We start from the raw sequence: 23,622 nt of genomic DNA, 5'->3' as shown, positions 1-23,622 counted from the left end.
AACCCCTGCTTTCAGGGGACCGGAAGTGCCGTTTTCCCGCGCATGCGCTGTGCATGCAAGAAACCGGCACTTCCATCGGGTCCACGCGTGGGTACCCCGTGCGTACTCATGCGTTGGGACCCGAATTACTGGGCCAATGACTTCGGTCTTCCTAATATTTAATTGGAGAAAAGGTTTGCTCATCCAGAACTGGATGTCGGACAAGCGGTCTGACAGCTTAGAGACCGTGGAGGGGGTCGGGAGAAGAGGTCACAGTGGCAGAAGCTTGGTAGTGGTCTTCCACAAGGATCAGTGCTGGGACCACTGCTGTTCACAATTTACATTAACGATTTAGACTTTGGAATTAAAAACACAATTTCTAAATTTGCGGATGACACCAAATTGGGGGGGAGGATAGTCAATACTGAGGGGGACTACAAGTTACAGGAGGACATTAATAAACTTGCAGAATGGGCATATAATTGGCAAATGAAGTTCAACACAGATAAATGTGAGGTATTACATTTCGGTAGGAAGAATATCACTTGGAGGGGGTGAGTCTAGGTGGGGTAGAGGAACAAAGGGATCTCGGACCACAAATACACAAATCACTAAAAGTTGCAACATAGTATTATGTCCGTGTATAATTGAGACACGGACTGCAGGAGTTGATTATAACAAGTCTTTACTGAATGGAGACAACCTGGAAACTGAAACTACAGAAGCCTGCTAGGGCCTTTTATACAGGGGTGGTCACTGCCGGTACTGCAGCCTGAGACCAGTTATTCCCTTCAAGGTACATACACAACACACAGGTTAGCAAGGCCATAAAAAAAAAATCAAACCAAGCACTAGGGTTTATTTCCAGAGGGATAGAATTGAAAAGTAGGGAAGTTATGCTAAACCTGTATCGAACCTTGGTTAGACCACACTTGGAGCACTGTGTACAGTTCTGGTCTCCATATTATAGAAAGGTTATAGAGGCACTGGAGAGGGTGCAGAGAAGATTTACAAGGATGATACCAGAAATGCGAGGGTGTACTTACCAGGAAAGGATGAACAGGCTGGGGCTCTTTTCAATTGAAAAAAGAAGGCTGAGGGGTGACCTAATGGCGGCCTTTAAAATGATGAAAGGTTTTGATAGAGTGGATAGAGAGAGAATGTTTCCACTTGTGGGGAAGGCTGTCAATATAAGATAGTCACCAAGAAATCCAATAGGGTATTCAGAAGAAACTTCTTTACCCAGAGAGTGGTGAGAATGTGGAACTCGCTACCACAGGGAGTGGTTGAAGCGAATAGTATCGATGCATTCAACGGGAGGCTGGACAAGCATATGAGGGGGAAGGGAATAGAGGGTTATGCTGATAGAGTTAGATGAGGAAAGACGGGAGGAGGCTCGAGTGGAGCATAAGCGCTGGCAGGGACTGGTTGGGCCGAATGGCCTGTTTCTGTGCCGTATATCCTATGTAAAGTAATGCTATGTAATCCTTGCGAGCTACTCTATCCCGGATACTCTTTGCTCCACTTTCACTCCTGTTTGCATCATCCTTGCATCTTGTGTGTCTATTATGGCTCAGCCTTCTCCCTCTTCCCGCCTCCATCTGCCTTTCCTTCGTTCCCTCCTCACCTGCGTTCTCACCTCCTTCTGTTCACAGGATGGAAGATCAACCCAATGGTTGGAGCCGTCTACGCCCCGGAAATTTACACAGGTAACGAAAAGTAAAGACTTGCCTTTCTCCAGCACCTTTCACCACCTCAGGACGTCCCAAAGTGCTTCACAGCCAATGAAGTACTTTTTGAAGTGTAGTCACTGTTGTAATGTAGGTTGTCCACTTCGGTGGCAAAAACAGGAAGACAGATTATTATCTGAATGGCAATAGATTGGGAAAAGGTGAAGTGCAATGAGACTTGGGTGTCCTTGTGCGCCAGTTGCTGAAGGTAAGCATGCAGGTGCAGCAGGCGGTTAAGAAGGCAAATGGTATGTTGGCCTTCGTAGTGAGAGGGTTTGAGTACAGGAACAAGGATGTCTTGCTGCAGTTGTACAAGGCCTTGGTGAGACCACACCTTGAGTATTGTGTGCAGTTTTGGTCGCCTTATCTGAGGAAGGATGTTCTTGCCATGGAGGGAGTGCAGCGAAGATTCACCAGACTGATACCTGGGATGGCAGGAATGACGTATGAAGAGAGATTGGGTCGATTAGATTTATATTCGCTAGAGTTTAGAAGAATGAGAGGGGATCTCATTGAAACTTATAAAATTCTAACAGGACTAGACAGACTAGATGCAGGAAGGATGTTCCCGATTGCGAGGGCGTCCAGAACCAGGGGTCACAGTCTAAGGATAAGGGGTAAGCCATTTAGGACTGAGATGAGGAGGAATTTCTTCACCCAGAGAGCGGTGAACCTGTGGAATTCTCTGCCACACAGGGCAGTTGAGGCCAATTCATTAAATATATTCAAGAAGGAGTTAGATATATTTCTTGAGGCTAAAGGGATCAAGGGATATGGGGAGAAGGCAGGGACAGGGTACTGAATTTGGATGATCAGCCATGATCACATTAAATGGTGGAACAGGCTCGAGGGGCCGAATGGCCTACTCCTGCTCCTATCTTCTACGTTTCTATGTAGGGAAATGCGGCAGCCAATTTGCGCACAGCAAGCTCCCACAAACCGCAATGAGATAACGAACAGATCGTCTGTTTTATTGATGTTGCATCGAATTACATAGAATTGACAGCACAGAAACTGGTCAAAACCCAGCTGGTCTGTGCCGGTGTTTGTGCTCCACACGAACCTCCTCCCATCCTTCTTCATCTCACCCTGTCAGCCTATCCTTCTGTTACTTTCCCCCTCATTTACTTATCCAGCTTCCCCTTAAATGCACCTGTGCAATTCACCTCCATTACTCCCCATTCGAACCACTCAATGGGCAAAGAGAAGATGTTGGTTGAGGGCTGCCTATCGGCTCAGGGCACTGGGAGAACACCCCTTCTCTTCTTCCAATAGTGCGATGGGATTTTTACGTCCATCTGAGTGGGCCAGGCAGCACCTCGGCTTAATGTCTCATCCGAAAGACGGCACCTCCGACAGTGCAGCACCCCCCTCAGTACTGGCATTGGTAATATAACCATGGATTATGGGCTCAAGTTTCTGAAGTGGGGTTTGAACCCTTGACCATCTGTCTCGGAGGCGACAGTGCTACCCATTGAGCCCTGGCTGACACAGCGGGCACACTTGGGCAAGAGTCTTTTGCAAAGTGTTTATGAATGTGCTGAGCCTACCCACCAGATGCTGCCCTCTCGAAAATGGTTAGGACGTCGCTGCATATCGTGACCAGAGCAGTTGTTCTCCCAGATGTTAAATGTACTTACTCTTAAGATCACCTCCTGACTCCCCAAAGCCTTTCCACCATCTACAAGGCACAAGTAAGGACTGTGATGGAATACTCTCCACTTGCCTGGATGAGTGCAGCTCCAACAACACTCAAAGAGCTCGACACCATCCAGGACAAAGCAGCCTGCTTGATTGGCACCCCATCCATCACCTTAAACATTCACTCCCTCCACCACCGGCGTACCGTGGCTGCAGTGTGTACCATCTACAAGATGCACTGCAGCAACTCGCCAAGGCTTCTTCGGCAGCACCTCCCAAACCCGCGACCTCTTCCACCTGGATGGACAAGGGCAGCAGGCGCATGGGAACACCACCGCCTCCAAGTTCCCCTCCAAGTCACACACCATCCTGACTTGGAAGTATATCAGCTGTTCCTTCAATGTTGCTGGGTCACAATCCTGGAACTCCCTCCCTAACAGCACTGTGGGAGCAACTTCACCACACGGACTGCAGCAGTTCAAGAAGGCAGCTCACCACCACCTGCTCAAGGGCAGCTAGGGATGGGCAGTAAATGCCGGCCTTGCCAGCGGCGCCCACATCCCATAAATCAAAAAAAATATAGTCAGAAAAAATTAGATCTTTTCACATGCAATTGGGTTTTTGTCTCTATTATTTTTCTTGCACCTCAACACAATTCTATTTGAGGATCCTAACAGCATCAAAAAGTCCCAAATCAGACCCCACAAAGGGTAAAAACAGAGTAAAGCTTCGTCTCTGCTGCCCCATCAAACCCTCCCAGTGCCATTGCAATTCCCAGGCTTTTTTGAGAGTTGCCAGTCCTCTGGGAATCTACAGTGCTGTTGGAATTCCCAGTACTGTGTGACAAATTGTGTCTGACAAATTTATTAGAGTTTTTTTGCGGATGTAACTAGCAGGGTAGATAAAGGGGAACCAGTAGATGTAGTATATTTGGATTTCCAAAAAGGCATTCGATAAGGTGCCACATAAAGGGTTATTACACAAGATTAGCTCTCATGGGGTTGGGGGTAATATAGTAGCATAGATAGAGGATTGGTTAGTGGACAGAAAACAGAGAGTAGGGGATAAACGCATCTTTTTCAGGTTGTCAGGCTGTAACTAGTGGGATTGCTGCAAGGATCAGTGTTGGGGCCTCAGCTATTTACAGTCGAGACCAATGACCTAGATGAAGGGTCCGAGTGTAATGTATCCAAGTTTGCTGATGATACAAAGCTCGGTGGGACAGTAAGCTGTGAGGAGAACACAGAGTCTGCAAAGGGATATAGATAGACTGAGTGAGTGGGCAGTGAGGTGGCAGACGGAGTATAATGTGGGGAAATGTGAGGTTATTCACTTTGGTAGGAAGAATAGAAAAACAGAATATTGTTTAAATGGTGAAAAACTTTAAAATGTTGGTGTTCAGAGAGATTTAGGTGTCCTCGTGCAAGAAACACAGAAAGCTAGCATGCAGGTACAGCAAGCAATAAGGAAGGCAAGTGGCATGTTGGCCTTTATTGCAAGGGGGTTGGAGTATAAGAGTGAGGAAGTCTCGCTACAATTGTACAGGGCCTTGGTGAGACCACACCTGGAGTACTGTGCACAGTTCTGGTCACCTTATCTAAGGAAGGATATACTTGCCTTGTTGCAGCAAAGGTTCACCAGATTGATTCCTGGGATGAGAGGGCTGTCCTATGAGGAGAGATTGTGTAGAATGGGCCGATACACTCTGGAGTTTAGAAGAATGAGAGGTGATCTCATTGAAACATACAAGATTCTGAGGGGGATTGACCGGGTAGATGCTGCGAGGTTGTTTCCCCTGGCTGGAGTGTCTAGAACTAGGGGGCGTAGTCTCAGGATAAGGGGTTGGCCATGTAAGTCCGAGATGAGGAAGAATTTCTTCAATCAGAGGGTTGTGAATCTTTGATATTCTCTGCCCCAGAGGGCTGTGAATGCTTGAATGTATTCAAGGCTGAGACAGAAAGATTTTTGGACTCTAGGGGAATCAAGGGATATGGAAATCGGGTGGGAAAGTGGAATTGAGGTCGATGACCAGCCATGATCTTATTGAATGGCGGAGCAGGCTCGAGGGGCCGTATGGCCTACACCTGCTCCTATTTCTTATGTTCTTATGTTGGAATTCCCAGTGCTGTGGGATTCCCAGTTCCTTTGGGATTTTCCATCTTAACATAGAAGATAGAAACATAGAAGATAGGAGCAGGAGTAGGCCATTCGGCCCCTCGAGCCTGCTCCGCCATTCAATGCGATCATGGCTGATCATCCAAATTCAGTACCCTGTCCCTGCTTTCTCCCCATATCCCTTGATCCCTTTAGCCTTAAGAAATATATCTAACTCCTTCTTGAATATATTTAATGAATTGGCCTCTACTGCCTTCTGTGCTAGAGAATTCCACAGGTTCACCACTCTCTGGGTGAAGAAATTCCTCCTCATCTCAGTCCTAAATGGCTTACCCCTTATCCTTAGACTATGACCCCTGGTTCTGGACTCCCCAGCCATCGGAAACATCCTTCCTGCATCTAGTCTGTCCAGGCCTGACAGAATTTTATAGGTCTCGATGAAATCCCCTCTCAATCTTCTAAACTCCAGTGAGTATAAGCCCAATCGACACATTATCTCCTACGTCATTCCTGCCATCCCAGGTATCAGCCTGGTGAATCTTCACTGCACTCCTTCCATGGCAAGAATGTCCTTCCTCAGATAAGGCGACCATAACTGCATACAATACTCAAGGTGCGGTCTCACCAAGGCCCTGTACAACTGCAGCAAGACATCCTTGTTCCAGTACTCGAACCCTCTTGCTACGAAGGCCAACATCCCATTTGCCTTCTTAACTGCCTGCTGCACCTGGATGCTTACCTTCAGCGACTGGTGCATAAGAACACCCAGGTCTCTTTGCACTTCCCCTTCTCCTAATCTATTGCCATTCAAATAATAGTCTGCCTTCCTGGTTTTGCCACCAAAGTGGATAACCTCACATTTATCCACATTATAGTGCATTTGCCATGTTTCTGCCCAATCACCCAACCTGTCCAAATTGTATTGGAGTTTAGCGACATCCTCCTCACAGCATACCCTCCCACCCAGCTTTTTGTCGTCTGCAAATTTGGAGATATTTCATCCAATTCCTTCGTCCAGATCATTAATATATATTGTGAACAGCTGGGGTCCACCGATCCTTGTGGTACCCCACTAGTCACTGCCTGCCACTCGAAAAATGACCTGTTTATTCCAACTCTTTGCTTTCTATCCGCCAACCAGTTCTCTATCCAAGCCAATACCTTGCCCCCAATCCCATGTGCCTTAATTTTGCACGCTAATCTCTTATGCGGGATCTTATCGAAAGCCTTCTGAAAGTCCAAATACACCACATCCACAGGTTCTCCCTTATCTATTTTACCAGTTGCATCCTCAAAAAAGTCCAGTAGATTAGTCAAGAACGATTTACCTTTTGTCAATCCATGTTGACTTTGTCCGATCCTGTCACTGCTTTACAAGTGCTCTGCTATTACATCTTTTATAATGTACTCTAGCATTTTCCCCACTACCGATGTCAGGCTTACCGGTCTATAATTCCCTGCTTTTTCTCTACCACCTTTTTTGAATAGTGGGTTAACATTAGCTACCCTCCAATCCATGGGTACTGTTCCAGAGTCTATCGAGTTCTGGAAGATGACCAGCAATGCATCTACTATCTCTAGGGTCACTTCCTTAAGTACCCTAGGATGTAGATGATCAGGCCCTGGGGATTTATCGGCCTTCAGTCCCATCAATTTTCCTAACACCATTTCCCTACAAATACTGATTTCTTTCAGTTCCACCCTTTCATCAGACCCTATGTTCCCCAGCATCTCTGGGAGGTTATTTGTGTCCTCCTTTGTGAAGACAGAACCAAAATATGTATTTAGTTGGTCTCCCATTTCTTTGTTCCCCATTATAAATTCCCCTGATTCTGACTGTAAGGGACCTACGCTTGACTTCACCAATCTTTTTCTCTTCACATATCTATAAAAGCTTTTACACTCAGTTTTTTGGATCGGCAGTTCAGTTAGAATCCCCGGTGTTGTTGGGATTCCAGGTTCTGTAGGGTTCAGTATATTGTTTCTGTGGTCTAAACTCCTTTCTCTCTGTCCCCATTCAGTGGCCGGATTCCCATACACAGTGGCCGCCGCTGCTCCAGCCATGGCCTACAGAGGGACTCACCTACGAGGCCGAGGCAGGGCTGTGTACAACACCATCCGGGCAGCGACGGCGCCAACACCCATGCCAGCCTATGGAGGGTAGGTGTAGGGCAACGCTTCCCCTCCCATGCTCATTATAAAACCCACAGGCAACATGCGAGGGAAGATGGTTAAACGGGCTATTAATATAATTAATTAATTAATTATCACGGAATCTTAGGGCACAGAAAGAGGCCATTTGGCCCATTTCGCCTGTGTTGGCTCTTTTGAAGGAAGTATCCAATTAGTCCCCCTCTGGTACTCTTTCCCCACAGTCTTGCAAATTACTCCACTTCACGTATTCATCCAATTCCCTTTTAAAAGTTACTATTGAATCTGCTTCCACTTCCCTTTCAAGCAGCAATTTCCAGATCATATCAACTCGCTGCATAAAAGAATTCTCCTCTTCTCCCTCTCTGGTTCTTTTGCCAATTATCTTCAATCTGTGTCCTCTGGTTACGGACCCTCCTGCCACTGGAAACAGTTTCTCCTTATTTACTCTATCAAAACCCCTCATGATTTTGAACACCTCTATTAAATCTCCCCTTAACCTTCTCTGCTCTAAGGAGAACAACCCCAGCTTCTACAGTCTCTCCACATCACTGAAGTCCCTCATCCCCGGTACCATTCTGGTCAATCTCCCCTTAACCTTCTCTGCTCTAAGGAGAACAACCCCAGCTTCTCCAGTCTCTCCACATCACTGACGTCCCTCATCCCCGGTACCATTCTGGTCAATCTCCCCTTAACCTTCTCTGCTCTAAGGAGAACAACCCCAGCTTCTCCAGTCTCTCCACATCACTGACGTCCCTCATCCCTGGTACCATTCTGGTCAATCTCCCCTTCACCTTTTCTGCTCTAAGGAGAACAATCCCAGCTTCTCCAGTCTATCCACATCACTGAAGTCCCTCATCCCTGGTCCCATTCTGGTAAATCTCCCCTTAACCTTCTCTGCTCTAAGGAGAACAATCCCAGCTTCTCCAGTCTCACCATATCACTGAAGTCCCTCATCCCTGGTACCATTCTGGTCAATCTCCACTTAACCTTCTCTGCTCTAAGGAGAACAACCCCAGCTTCTCCAGTCTCTCCAAATCACTGAAGTCCCTCATCCCTGGTACCATTCTGGTCAATCTCCTCTTAACCTTCTCTGCTCTAAGGAGAACAACCCCAGCTTCTCCAGTCTCTCCACATCACTGAAGTCCCTCATCCCCGGTACCATTCTGGTCAATCTCCCCTTAACCTTCTCTGCTCTAAGGAGAACAACCCAGCTTCTCCAGTCTCTCCACATCACTGAAGTCCCTCATCCCCGGTACCATTCTGGTCAATCTCCCCTTAACCTTCTCTGCTCTAAGGAGAACAATCCCAGCTTCTCCAGTCTCTCCATATCACTGAAGTCCCTCATCCCTGGTACCATTCTGGTCAATCTCCCCTTAACCTTCTCTGCTCTAAGGAGAACAACCCCAGCTTCTCCAGTCTCTCCACATCACTGAAGTCCCTCATCCCTGGTACCATTCTGGTCAATCTCCCCTTAAATTTCTCTGCTCTAAGGAGAACAACCCCAGCTTCTCCAGTCTCTCCACATCACTGAGGTCCCTCATCCTTGGTACCATTCAGGTCAATCTCCCCCTTAACCGTCTCTGCTCTAAGGAGAACAATCCCAGCTTCGCCAGTCTCACCACGTCACTGAAGTCCCTCATCCCTGGTACCATTCAGGTCAATCTCCCCCTTAACCATCTCTGCTCTAAGGAGAACAACCCCAGCTTCTCCAGTCTCTCCACATCACTGAAGGCCCTCATCCCTGGTACCATTCTGGTCAATCTCCCCTTAACCTTCTCTGCTCTAAGGAGAACAATCCCAGCTTCTCCAGTCTCTCCACACCACTGAAGTCCCTCATAAGAACATAAGAACATAAGAAATAGGAGCAGGAGTAGGCCAATCGGCCCCTCGAGCCTGCTCCGCCATTCAATAAGATCATGGCTGATCTGATCCTAACCGCCAATCTACTATCACAGAACCATCTCCTGAATCTAACAGAATTAGACACACGAAATAGGAGCAGGATCAGGCTACACAGCCCCTGGACCCACTCCGCTACCCACAGGGCCATGTCCGATCCGTACCTAGACTCATGTCCAAATTCCTGCCCGCTCCCCGTAACCCTTAATTCCCTTTACTTCTAGGAAACTGTCTATTTCTGTTTTAAATTTATGTAATGATGTAGCTTCTACAGCTTTTTGGGGCAGCATATTCCATGGACCTACCACCCTCTGAGTGAAGTAGTTCCTCCTCATCTCAGTTTTGAAAGAGCAGCCCCTTATTCTAAGACTATGCCCCCTAGTTCTAGTTTCACCCATCATTGGGAACATCCTCCCCGCATCCACCCGATCCAACCCCTTCACAATCTTATATGTTTCAATAAGATCGCCTCTCATTCTTCTGAACTCCAATGAGTAGAGTCCCAATCTACTCAACCTCTCCTCATATGTCCATCCCCTCATCCCCGGGATTAACCGAGTGAACCTTCTTTGTACTGACTCGAGAGCAAGTATGTCTTTTCTTATGTATGGACACCAAAACTGTATGCAGTATTCCAGGTGCGGTCTCACCAATACCTTGTACAACTGAAGCAATACCTCCCTATTTTTATATTCTATCCCTACTAGCTTCTCCAGTCTCTCCACATCACTGAAGTCTCTCATCCCTGGTACCATTCTGGTCAATCTCCCCTTAACCTTCTCTGCTCTAAGGAGAACAACCCCAGCTTCTCCAGTCTCTCCACATCACTGAAGTCTCTCATCCCTGGCACCATTCTGGTCAATCTCCCCTACACCTTCTCTGCTCTAAGGAGAACAATCCCAGCTTCTCCAGTCTCTCCACATCACTGAAGTCCCTCATCCCTGTCACCATTCTGCTCAATCTCCTCTGCACCCTCTCCAAGGCCTTGACATCCTTCCTAAAGTGTGGTGGCCAAAATTAGACACAATACTCCAGCTAAGGTCTAACATGTGATTCATAAAGGATTAGCATACTTTCCTTGCTTTTGTACTCTATTCCTCTATTTATAAAACACAGAATCCCATATGCTTTTTTAGCAGCCGTCTCAATTTGTCCTGCTGCCTTCAAAGACTTGTCATAGAGTCACAGAGGGAGAAATTCGGTATCGGCCTGTTTGGGGTGCAATTATCGGCCGGGCGCAAAGTTTAACGCCTGTCGCTAATTATCACCTCTGACTGCAAACTTGGCTTCTATCGCTCCTGGAAGTGATTGGAGCGCTAAACCAGGCGCTACACACCTCTCTTAAGGCGCAAAGGCCGAGGAGCGAGGCGCTACCTCAGAGCGCTGGCGAAGCTCATGTGATGTCAGTCAGCAATGGAACACAGACACACTGGCGCCGGCCAGTTCTTAAAGGGGAGAGTCGATCTTGCTCTCCATCCACACCCTGCTCATTGCAGCCTTGAATCTCGGCCTGGAGAGACCCGTACATCAAATCTGCTGGAAAGAACAATGGAGGGACCCAGGGAAAGAGCTGAGAGTGCAGCCCCCATAGTCTCTTCTAAATCGATGCAAGGAAGGGCAAATCAAAATGAACCTGCAAAGTGCTGCTCAGAACCCTAAGCTCCTTCACACAGCGTTGAATCTCTCCAGAAGTCTCTCTCTCTCTCTCTCAGAATGCGTGTTGCAAAAACGCCGCTGATAATAAAAGGCAGGAAGCGGTCGCCTTTAAATAGCGCTCCCCCAGTTCCTACCCGACTGCAAAACGCTCCCCTCAACCTGTCGTTGCTAGCAGCAGGCGGAAAGGCAGGGGGGCGCCACTCAATATCCGGTCTAGGGTTGCACGCTCGACAGACGTCACGATCTGTGGGCGCAGCAGATCGTGGCGGTAGTGTTTAGTGCCGCCGCAAAATTTCTGGTCAATTTTGTGAGCGGCGCCAACATTGCCGCGCCCGGGCGCTAGTCGCTCTGCGCCCCATTAGCGCTTTAGGGAGGCGCAAAGCAACCAAATCTTTCCCCCATAGAGTCACAATGGCACAGATGGAGGCCATTTGGCCCATCGAGTCTGTGCCAGCTCTCTGTAGAGCAATCCAGTCAGTCCCATTCCCTGCTCTATCCCCGTAGCCCTGCAAGTTTATTTTCCTCAGGTGTCTATCCAGTCTCCCCTTGAAAACATTGAGCCTGGCCGCATCCACCACTTCCGTCGGCAGCGAGTTCCAGGTCCTCACCACTCGCTGCGTAAAAAAGTTTTTCCTCACATCCCCCCTGTATCTCTTGCCCAAAACCGTAAATCTGTGTCCCCTAGTCCTTGTACCACCAACTAGTGGGAACGGCCTTTCCCCGTCTAGCCTATCCAAACCCGCCATAATCTTGTACACCTCGATCAAATCACCCCTCAACCTCCTTTGCTCTAATGGAAACAAATCCACCCCCAGGTGTCTCTGTTCCTGCACCCGCTTAAAAATTGTACCATTTAATTGCCTCTCCTCATTCTTCCTTCAAAAATGCATCACTTCACATTTCTCTGTGTTAAATTTCATCTTCCACGTGTCTGTCCATTTCACCGGTCTGTCTATGTCCTCCTGAAGTCTGTTACTGTCCTCCTCACTGTTTAGTACATTTCCGAGTTTCATGTCACCTGCCATCTTTGTAATTATTCCCTGTATACCCAAGTCCAGGTCATTAATATATGTCAAAAAGAGCAGTGGTCCTAATACCGACCCTTGGGGAACACACTGTATACGTCCCTCCAGTCTGAAAAGCAACCGTTCACCGCTACTCTCTGCTTTCTGTCCTTTAGGCAAAGGGCAGTACCATCATTGGTTCAGGGTTGAGGTCGGGTCTGAATGGGTTCGACTACCTTTTCGGGAAACAGGGTTCAGAATATTTGAAAGCAAAATAGTGCGGATGCTGGAAATCTGAAATAAAAACAGAAAATGCTGGAAATACTCAGCAGGTCGGGCAGCATCTGTGGAGAGAGAGAAACAGAGTTAACGGCCCAGAAATTCGGGTCGAGGGCTTCACGCGGGTGCAAGCCCCCGACCTGCACTTACCTTGCGCGCCGGCCGTTGAGCTGTGGGACCCCATGGAATTCCAATCCTGGGCCTCCTCCAAATGGGGTCACGTGGGCCATGGGGCGCCAATCGGAGCAGGGAATGCTTCATTCATAAGTTTGACAGGAAGGGCTGTCAAACCTATAAATAATATAAGCCCCATAACATCACTAAATCTTCAAATAAATTTAAAAAATCAAATTTTTTAAATAAACTATAAATTACATGAAATAACTATTTTAAACAATTTAAATTTTTGAAAAAATTAATTTTATTTTCCAACGGGGCTAAAAATAAACTTACCTTTCTTTAAAGTATTTAAAAATAATAAACCTGTGGAAAAAATGTTTTAATTTTAATTAATTCACCACTTACCTTGTAAAAAGCAGGCCTTGCGTCTGTTTTTAAATGTGTAACTTCTGGAGACTTACCTTCCTGGGAAAACCTGTAAAAAAAAACTTAAGTTCGATGTGCACGCGCAGCCTCTCCGGCGCACGCGGTCGACCTTTCAACCCCTTCTTTCAGGGAAACGGAAGTGCCGGTTTCCCGCGCATGCGCAGTGCATGCACGAAACCAGCACTTCCATTGGGCTTATGGGTGAGTACTCCGTACGTACTCACCCGTGGAGACCCGAAGTTCTGGGCCATTGTTTCAGGTCGATGACCCTTTGTCGGAACTGGAAAAAGTTGGAGATGGAACAGGTGTAGGGGCAGGGAGAGGGGGGAAGGGAGGAAAGAACCAAAGGGAAGGTCTGTGATAGGATGGAAGGCAGGAGAGATTAAGAGACACAAGGGCTGACGGTGCGAGGCAAAAGGAGATGGTAATGGGACAAGTTAAGAAACAAAAGATGGCTCTAGATGAAGTGTAAATGGCAGAATTCTCTCAATCTCTCTTGCCTTCCATCCTATCACAGACCTTCCCGATTGTTCTTCCCTCTCTCTGCCCCTACACTTGCTTAAAGCCTTGTTCCATCTCCAACTTTTTCCAGTCCTGACGAAGGGTGTCATCGACCTGAAACGTTAACGCTGTTTCTCTCTCCACCGATGCTGCCTGACCCGCTGAGCGCATCCAGCATTCTCTGTTCTTATTTCGGAATATTTGAGAGCTTTGTATTTTGAAGTGAGGAGTTCAATGAAGCAAACACAAGGTTTAGGAGAGTTGATTGGCAGAACGTGTGAAAGACCTAACGATATATCTTTGTAACACTGATTTCCTCTTATATTTCTTTGAATTGCAGAGTTGTGTACCAGGACGGTTTATACGGGGCAGATGTTTATGTAGGTATCCAATTATTGTGTGCTGAGCATTGCTACACTACTAATCTTTTATTCTGTGTGTTGTTATCACCCTCAATTTTCAATTCAATTCAATTCAAATCGCTTTATTGGCATGACAAGGTACATCTTATGTTGCCAAAGCATCAAAAAACATTCATGTTTGTACACAAAAATACAGATCTATCCATACAGTGTATAAACAGATATATCCCTGAGTGTATAAATATACACTCATATAATTTATATATACTCTTTTCTTATATTTAGTGGTTGTCCCTCTGTTTATGGCAAGCTGTAGCATAGTGTGCCGCTAATGTTACACAATTTCTCTCTTCCCCTAGTAGATATGGGAGTTTTTGGTCGTCATTCAGATTTCTGAATTCCGGGCATATTTTTGTGAATTTTGGGTAGAAATTCTCCCTTATGCCCTGATATTTTCTACAAGCTGTGAGGAAGTGCATCTCTGTCTCCACCACTCCCTGACTGCAGTGAGAGTATATCCTGTCCTCTCTTGGTAGCCGGGTCTGCCTGTGTCTACCTTTTTTGATCGCCAGGTTATGTTCACTAAGTCTGTACATTGTCAAGGTTTTTCTCAGTTTGCTATCCTTTACCATGGTCAGGTAATCAGCCATGTTGTATTGTCTGTTTAGGGCCAAGTAGCAATTGAGTTTGCTTTGGGTTTTTGTTGTTTCTGCCCAATATGACCTCTCTGTCTGTCTCTTTGTCCCCATCTCTTTGTAACTTTCTCCTCTCTGTTTTGCTCTCTCTCTCACTTTCTTTCTGTTTGTCCTCATCTGTCTATGTCTCACTTGCTCGCTCTGTCTCTCTCTTTTTGTTTCACGTTGTCATTCTCTTTCTGTCTCCCGCCTGGCACCCTCTATAAACTGAAGCTCGTCCAAAACGCTGCTGCCTGTATCCTAACTCGCACCAAGTCCCGTTCACCCATCACCCTCTGTGCTCGCTGACCTACACTGGCTCACCGGTCCGGCAACGCCTCGATTTAAAAAATCTCAACCTTGTTTTCAAATCCCTCCATGGCCCCTCGCCCCCTCCCTATCTCTGTAACCTCCTCCAGCCCCTACAATTCTCATCCTCCTGTTCAAATCCCTCCATGGCCCCTCACCCTCTCCCGATCTCTGTAACCTCCTCCAGCCCCAACAATTCTCATCCTGCTGTTCAAATCCCGCCATGGCCCTCGCCCCCTCCCTATCTCAGTAACCTCCTCCAGCCCTACAATTCTCATCCTCCTGTTCAAATCCCTCCATGGCCCTCGCCCCCTCCCTATCTCTGTAACCTCCTCTGACCCTACAATTCTCATCCTCCTGTTCAAATCCCTCCATGGCCCTCGCCCCCTCCCTATCTCTGTAACCCCCTCCAGCCCTACAATTCTCATCCTCCTGTTCAAATACCTCCATGGCCCCTCGCCCCCTCCCTACCTCTGTAACCTCCTCCAGCCCTACAATTCTCATCCTCCTGTTCAAATACCTCCATGGCCCTCGCTCATCCCTATCTCTGTAACCTCCTCCAGCCCTACAATTCTCATCCTCCTGTTCAAATCCCTCCATGGGTCTTGCCCTCTCACTATTTCTGTAACCTCCTCCAGCCCTACAATTCTGATCCTCCTGTTCAAATCCCTCCATGGCCCCTCACCCCCTCCCTATCTCTGTAACCTCCTCCAGCCCTACAATTCTCATCCTCCTGTTCAAATCCCTCCATGGCCCCTCGCCCTCTCCCTACCTCTGCAACCTCCTCCAGCCCTACAACCCTCCGAGAACCCTGCGCTCCTCCAATTCTGGCCTATTGCGCATCCCTGATTCATCGGTGGCCGTGCCTTCAGCTGCCTTGGCCCTAAGCTCCGGAATTCCCTTTACCTGAACCTCTCCACCTCTCTACTTCTCTCTCGTCCTTTAAGATACTCTCTGTCTCTCCCTCTCTTTGTTTCCTCTCTCTCCCCTCTTTGTCGCTCTCTATCTGTCTCTGTCTCTGTTTATTCCTGTCTCTTTCACCCTCTCTTTGTTGCTCTCTGGCTCTCCCCTCTGTCTCTTTCCTCTCTTCCCCCCCTCTTTGCCCCGCTTTATCTGTCTCTGTCTCTGTTTTTTCTCTCTCTTTCTCCCTCTCTTTGTTGCTCTCTGTCTCTCCCTCTCTCCCCCCTCTTTGTCCCTCTCTCTCTGTCTCTGTCTCAGTCTCTGTTTTTTTCTCTCTCTGTCTCTCCCTCTCTCCCTCTGTAGTGTACTATGCTTGACTCTATCTCTCTTTCTCCCTCACTCTCTCTGTCTCTCCCTCTCCGGTGTGCTATGCCTGATCCCATCTTTCTTTCTGCCTCTTTGCTTGTTGTCGTCGAGCCGTGTTCTCTCATCGCCTGCAGGGTAGAACGTTCTCTTGGGTGGTAGCACAAATAGGGCACTATCACATCGGCCCTCTTTTATATGTCCCACCCGATATTCCATTCTATTGACAATGGAACTGAAAAGTAAGCAGCGAGTGTAACAGGCGGCCAATGTGAGTCTGCCTAAGATGAATGTCTACCCACTATATGTCCCTCTCGGTGTCTTTTCCTGCCTTTTTGATCTTGTTCTTGCCTCTTTCTTGTATTTCAGGGCGGTTACGCCACATACAGAGTGGCCCAACCTGCGGCTGCGACCACTACTTACAGTGACGGGTAAGTATGTCTCCGCCAAACCTTCCGTGGCACCTCATCCGCGTAATGTTAACATGCAGGTACAGCAAGCAATTAGGAAGGCAAATGGCATGTTGGCCTTTATTGATGAAGTCCAACACTGCCTTCAGTGTGCCAGTGCAGCCTTCGGTCGCCTGAGGAAGAGAGTGTTTGAAGACCAGGACCTCAAACCTGGCACTAAGCTCATGGTCTACAGAGCAGCAGTGACGGTGGCATAGTGGTTAGCACTGTTGCCTCACAGCGCCAGAGACCCGGGTTCGAATCCGGCCTCGGGCGACTGTCTGTGTGGAGTTTGCACATTCTCCCCGTGTTTGCGTGGGTTTTTCTCCGGGTGCTCCGGTTTCCTCCCACAGTCCAAAGATGTGCGGGTTAGGTTGATTGGCTATGATAAATTGACCCTTAGTGTTAGGGGGATTAAATACATGGGGTTACAGGGATAGGGTGGGATATGTGTTGGTGTAGGGGTTACGGGGATTGGGTGGGATATGTGTCGGTGCAGGCTCGATGGGCCGAAATGGCCTCTATCTGCACTGTGGGGTTTCTGTGATTTCTGTGATTTCTGTGATACCCGCCCTGCTGTACGCCTCAGAGACATGGACCATGTACAGGAGGCACCTCAAAGCACGGGAGAGGCACCACCAACGCTGCCTCCGCAAGATCCTGCAAATCCATTGGCAGGATAGGCGCGCCAACGTCAGTGTTCTCGCTCAGGCCAACATCCCCAGCATCGAAGCTTTGACCACGTTCGATCAGCTCCGATGGATGGGTCAAATTGTCCGCATGCCCGATACGAGACTCCCAAAACAAGCGCTCTACTCGGAGCTCCGGCACAGCGAGAGATCCCCAGGTGGGCAGAGGAAACACTTCAAGGACACCCTCAAAGCCTCCTTGAAAATGTGTAACATCCCCACCGGCACCTGGGAATCCCTGGCCCAAGACCAGAGCACAAAGTGGAGGAGAAGCATCCGGGAAGGCGCCGAACACCTTGAGCCTCTTCGCCGGGAGCAAGCGGAAGCCAAGCGCAGGCAGCGCAAGGAGCGCACGTCAACCCAAGCACCCCACCCACCCGCCCCTTCAACCACCGTCTGCCCCACCTGTGACAGAGACTGTCGGTCCCGCATTGGACTCATCAGTCACCTGCGAACTCATTTTTAATGTGGAAGCAAGTCATCCTCGGTTCCGAGGGACTGCCTAAGAAGAAGAAGAAGAAGCCTTTATTGCAAGGGGGTTGGAGTATAAGAGTAAGGAAGCCTTGCTACAATTGTATTGGGCCTTGGTGAGACCACACCTGGAGTACTGTGCACAGTTTTGGTCTTCGTACCTAAGGAAGGAGATACTTGCCTTGGAGGCGGTGCCACAAAGGCTCACTAGATTGATTCCTGGGATGAGGGGATTGTCCTATGAGTGGTAATTGAGTAGATTGAGCCTATACTTCTTCGGCAGCACCTCCCAAACCTGCGACCTCCTCCACCTAGAAGGACAAGGGCAGCAGGCACGTGGGAACACCACCACCTCCAAGTTCCACCTCCAAGTCACACACCATCCTGACTTGGAGGTATATCGGGCCGTTCCTTCATTGTCGCTGGGTCAAAATCCTGGAACTCCCTCCCTAACAGCACTGTGGGAGCACCTTCGCCATGCGGTTCAAGAAAGCGGCTCACCACCACCTTCTCAAGGGCAACTAGGGGTGGGCAATAAATGCTGGCCATGCCGCGATGAACGAATAAAAAAAAATACTCTCTGGAGTTTAGAAGAATGAGAGGTGATCTCATTGAAACAGGTAAAATTCTGAGAGGGCTTGATAGGATAGATGCTGAGAGGTTGTTTCCCCTGGCTGGAGAGTCTAGAACTAGGGGGCACAGTCTCAGGATAAGAGGTCGGCCATTTAGGGCTGAGAGGAGGAGGAATTTCTTCACCCAGGGGATTGTGAATCTTTGGAATTCACTGCCCCGGAGGGCTGTGAATGCTGAGTCTTTGAGTGTATTCCAGGCTGAGATAGATTTTTGAACTCTAGGGGAATCATGGGATTTGGGGATCGGGCGGGAAAGTGGAGTTGAGGTCGATGATCAGCCATGATCTTATTGAATGGTGGAGCAGGCTCGAGGGGCCGTACGACCTACTCCTGCTCCTAGTTCTTATGTTCTTATGTGTGGCCCCATTTATGATCGTTTTTGACTCTTGCGACGAGAAGACCAAAATTACTGCATCCGTAGGGCATAAAATTTTGATTGAATTGTAACGAAATTGGAACATTAGGAACAGGAGGAGGTCGTAGAGGTCGTAGAGCCTCCTCTGCCATTCTATTAGATCATGGCTGTTCTGTACTTCAACTCCATCGACCTGCCTTTGCTCCATACCCCAACAAAAATCTATCAATCTCAACCTTGAACGCTCCAATTAACCCCCAGAGTCCGCAGCTTTTCGGGGGAGGGAATTCTAGATTTCCGCTACCCTTTGTGTGAAGACGTGATTCCTGACATCACCCCTGAACGGCCTAACGCTAACTTTAGGATTATGTCTCCTCGTTCGTGATCCCCCCCAGCAGAGGAAATAGTTTCTCTTGATCTACCCGATCGAATCCTTTTAACGTTTCAAACACCCTCGATTAGCTCACCCCTCAATCTTCTATACTCAAGCGAATACAAGTCTAGTCTGTGCAACCTGGCCTCATAATTTAACCCTTTTATTCGTTTTTATGGGATGTGGGCATCGCTGGCAAGGCTCAGCATTTATTGCCCATCCCTAGTTGCCCTTGAGAAAGTGGTGGGGAGCCGCCTTCTTGAACCGCTGCAGTCCGTGTGGTGAAGGTACTCCCACAGTGCTGTTAGGGAGGGAGTTCCAGGATTTTGACCCAGCAACGATGAAGGATCGGCCGATATATTTCCAAGACAGGATGGTGTGTGATTTGGAGGTGGAACTTGGAGGTGGTGGTGTTCCCGTGCGTCTGCTGCCCTTGTCCTTCTAGGTGGAAGAGGTCGCGGGTCTGGGAGGTGCTGCCGAAGAAGCCTTGGCAAGTTGCTGCAGTGCATCTTGTAGATGGTGCACACTGCAGCCACGGTGCGCTGGTGGTGGAGGGAGTGAATTTTAAGGCGGTGGATGGGGTGCCAATCAAGCGGGCTGCTGTGTCCTGGATGGTGTCGAGCTTTTTGAGTGTTGTTGGAGCTGCACTCATCCAGGCAAGTGGAGAGTATTCCATCACACTCCTGACTTGTGCCTTGCAGATGGTGGAAAGGCTTTGGGGAGTCATGAGGTGAGACACTAGCCGCAGAATACCCAGACTCTGACCTGTTCTTGTTGCCACAGTATTTATGTTGATGACACGAGTTAAAAACAAAGGCCTAGAAATTCAGTAAGGCGCTGCCAGCTTTGCGGCCAGTTGCCGCCCAAAGAGGGCTTCTGCGCCAATAGAGGAGTTTGCACTGATATTCAGCGCAGCGGTAATGGCGATGGTAGCCGTTAGCGCTGCGCCGGCACCGATGACGTCATCGGTGTGCGCAGTGCCCCGCTGCCGCCCCGCTACCGACCCGACCCCCATATTGAGTTGCGGCCGCCTCTTCCGCAGCGGCTGCAAACAGCGACCAGAAAACGGGGCCGTACTGTAGCCTTAGTGGGGCGCTTTAAGGTGGAGGTGCGGCCGGCCGCTTTTTCGGCGGCCGCCTGCCCGCACCTCCTTCCCCGGCCTCCTCCACCCCCCCCCCGCGGCATTGCCGGCTGCTTTCCGCGAACCCGGCACTTCTCCGTGGTGCCGGGCTCATTTGCCGGCACTATCCAGCGGCGATCTCCCCATTGCAGGCACCTCCCCCTTAAGAGAAGGAGGAGGCCTGCAGTACCGCAGCCTGCCGCTCCGCAGCGGGTGGCGCAGCGTCGCCTAGAGCGCTGAAATTCAGTTTCAGCGCCCCAAGCGGGGGCGGGCACACCCTGGAATAGCGCCCGGTCCCGACTTGGGGCGCAAAAACTGAATATCTGACGGTCGCAACTGGCTCCGCGCTCAGCGCTAACTTTTGGGCGCACGCCAGCTGGCGGGCCCAAAGTGAATTTCTAGGCCAAAGTGTCAGCTGTGGCTCAGTGGGTAGCACACTTGTCTCTGAGTCAGAAGGTTGTGGGTTCAGGCCGACACTCCCAGTGCAGTGCTGAGGGAGCGCCGCACTGTCGGAGGTGCCGTCTTTCGGATGAGACGTTAAATCGAGGCCCCGTCTGCTCTCTCGGGTGGGTGCAAAAGATCCCATGGCACTATTTCGAAGAAGAGTAGGGGAGTTCTCCCTGGTGTCCTGGCCAATATTTATCCCTCAATCAACATAACAAAAAAACAGATCATCTGGTCATTATCACATTGCTATTTGTGGGAGCTTGCTGTGCGCAAATTGGCTGCCGCATTTCCCACATTACAACAGTGATTGCACTCCAATAGTACTTCATTGGTTGTAAAGCGCTTAGAGACGTCCGGTGGTCATGGAAGGCGCCATATAAATGGAAGTCGTTCTTTCTTTGAATGATTTCAGGTGGAACTATCATCTTGCAGTTAAAGCTGAGTAATCTGATTAGAATTTCAAAGCAAAGACCTGGAATGTAGGGAACCGGAGGCTGAAGATGGATTGGATTCGGAATTGGAGAGGGTTGGGTTGGGTTGGCAAGCAAGAGTGGCACGTGGTTGCCTTGGAGGGTAGCATTGGTTTTGTGTTGGAGCGCTTGTTAGGTTTCCTTAGCCCGGGAATTTCCTTGAACTTGCTCGATGGAAGCAATGATGGCGGAGTGGGAGCACCTCAAAAGGAATTCCCGGCCGAAATGGTTGGGTTTGAGATGGGGGGGGGGAGCATTGTTCTGAGTTTGGGGACTGCCCGGTAGAATTGGCTTGCATTGGGTTGGATGATCAAAGGGTTGGCTTGCTGTGGGAATGCAGGGAGCTGGGTTGGATATGTGCAGCAGAGTTGCCTGGGTCTGGTAGATGGACCGGACTGTGGGGGTGGTGGGGGGCTGGGAGGTAGGGGTGAGTGGAATAAGACAAAGAAGTTAATGTATTTGGATTTGGCTAAAGGCCATTTTTCCATGTAGTTTTTCATACTCGGTAGCTACCTCTTTTTAATTCATTCTTTGAATGTGGGCGTCGCTGGCAAGGCCTGCATTTATTGCCCATCCCTAGTTGCCCTTGAGAAGGTGGTGGTGAGCCGCCTTCTTGAACCGCTGCAGTCCGTGTGGTGAAGGTACTCCCACAGTGCTGTTAGGGAGGGAGATCCAGGATTTTGACCCAGCAACAATGAAGGAACGGCTGATATATTTCCAAGTTGGGATGGTGTGTAACTTGGAGGGGAACCTGCACGTGGTGGTGTTCCCATGCACCTGCTGCCCTTATCATTCTAGGTGGAAGAGGTCGCGGGTTTGGGAGGTGCTGTCAAAGAAGCCTTGGTGAGTTGCTGCAGTGCATCTTCTAGATGGTACACTCTGCAGCCACGGTACGCTGGTGGTGGAGGGAGTGAATGTTTAAGGTGGCGGATGGAGTGTCAGATAACCTGAAGGAGTTCAAGTTGAGGTTGGGGGGTGGATTTCAAATACCTCCTCTGCTATCTACATATCCACCAGATGATGAACCTGTTTAAAACACTGGTTCGGCCTCAACTGGAGTATTGTGTCCAATTCTGGGCACCGCACTTTAGGAAGGATGTGAAGGCCTCAGAGAAGGTGTAGAAAAGATTTACAACACTGGTTCCGGGAATGAGGAACTTCAGTTACGCGGATAGACTGGAGAAGCTGGGGTTGTTCTCCTTGGAGCAGAGAAGGTTGAGGGGAGATTTGATAGAGATGTTCAAAATCATGAGGGGTCTGGGCAGAGTAGATAGAGAGAAACTGTTCCCAATGGCAGAAGTGTCGAGAACCAGAGGACACAGATTTAAGGCGATTGGCTGAAGAACCAAAGGCGACATGAGGAAAAACTTTTTTACGCAGCAAATGGTGAGGATCTGGAATGCACTGCCTGAAAGGGTGGTGGAGGCAGATTCAATCGTGGCTTTCAAAAGGGAATTAGATAAGTACCTGAAGGGAAATGAATTGCAGGGCTACGGGGAAAGGGCGGGGGAGTGGGACTAGCTGAGAGTTGGCACGAGCTCGACGGGCCGAATGGCCGCCTTCCGTGCTGCAATAGTTCTATGGAGGAAACATTCGGTTGGTTAGCGTCTCCCGTTAGCGCCTGCCGCTAGTAACGACAGGTAGAGAGGAACGTTTTCAAGTTGGGAAGGGGCTGGGGGAGCGCTATTTAAAGGCGGGCACTTCCTGCCTTTTCTTGTCGGCAGAATTTTCAGTTTTAACGCTGCCCTAAGGAGTTTTGGGCCCTCAGCACCACTTTTGAGGTTCCTCAGCGCCGAGCTCTTTCCCTGGGCCATCCATTAGTGCTTCCAGCGCAATTGCTTTTGAGGTCTCTCCAAGCCGAGATTCAAGGCTGCAATAGGCAGGGTGTGGCTGGCCAGCAAGACGGCCCCCTCTCCTTTAAGAACTGGCCGGCGCCAGTCTGTCTGGCTTCCATGATAAGGGACATCGCCCGAGCTTTGGTAGCGCTCTGAGGTCGCGCCTCGCTCCCTGATGTTAGCACCTTAAGAGAGGTGTGTAGCGCCTGATTTAGCGCTCAAATCACCTCCAGGGGCAATAGAGGCAAATTGTGCAGTCAGAGGCGATAATTAGTGGCGGGCGCTAAGCTTTGCGCCCGGCTGATATTAGCGCCCCAAAATGGGCGATACCCAATTTTTCCCCCATATATGATTCTAAGGTGCAATATTAGGACAACACGAATGTTTCCGTGACGGGCAGACTGGATCTCAAGTTCCTTGTTGGCCCTCAACTTTGGTCATCCAGTTATGTTCATTCAGAGGGTAAGAACTTTAAAGGCCCAGAAATTCGGGTCCCCACGGGTGAGTACGCGCTGGGTCCTCACCCGTAGGGCCAACGAAAGTGCCGGTTTCGTGCATGCACTGCGCATGCGCGGGAAACCGGAACTTCCGTTCCCTTAAAGGAAGGGGTTCACAGGTCGAACGCGTGCGCCGGAGAGGCAGCGTGTACGCCTGGAACTTCCGTTTTTT

General features: G+C 49.2%; 1 protein-coding gene across 10 annotated transcripts in view; it reads left to right on the top strand.

The window, feature by feature from the left end:
• Window positions 1-23,622, top strand: part of rbfox1l (RNA binding fox-1 homolog 1, like) — a 185,763-nt gene that overhangs the window by 114,545 nt on the left and 47,596 nt on the right. For all 10 annotated transcript variants that reach the window (XM_085979663.1, XM_085979664.1, XM_085979659.1 and 7 more), the window contains 4 exons: window positions 1,635-1,688; window positions 7,487-7,625; window positions 13,845-13,884; window positions 16,482-16,543. In XM_085979663.1, coding sequence (XP_085835789.1) covers window positions 1,635-1,688; window positions 7,487-7,625; window positions 13,845-13,884; window positions 16,482-16,543 — 295 coding nt within the window. The remainder of the gene's footprint in view (window positions 1-1,634; window positions 1,689-7,486; window positions 7,626-13,844; window positions 13,885-16,481; window positions 16,544-23,622) is intronic.

The sequence above is a fragment of the Somniosus microcephalus genome, unplaced genomic scaffold, assembly GCF_052327205.1.
Source record: "Somniosus microcephalus isolate GS21.2 unplaced genomic scaffold, FLI_Smic_1.0 unresolved_chr9, whole genome shotgun sequence".
Taxonomy (NCBI): Eukaryota; Metazoa; Chordata; class Chondrichthyes; order Squaliformes; family Somniosidae; genus Somniosus; species Somniosus microcephalus.
Note: the sequence above shows the minus strand (reverse complement) of the source record. Positions and strands in the feature narration are given on the sequence as shown.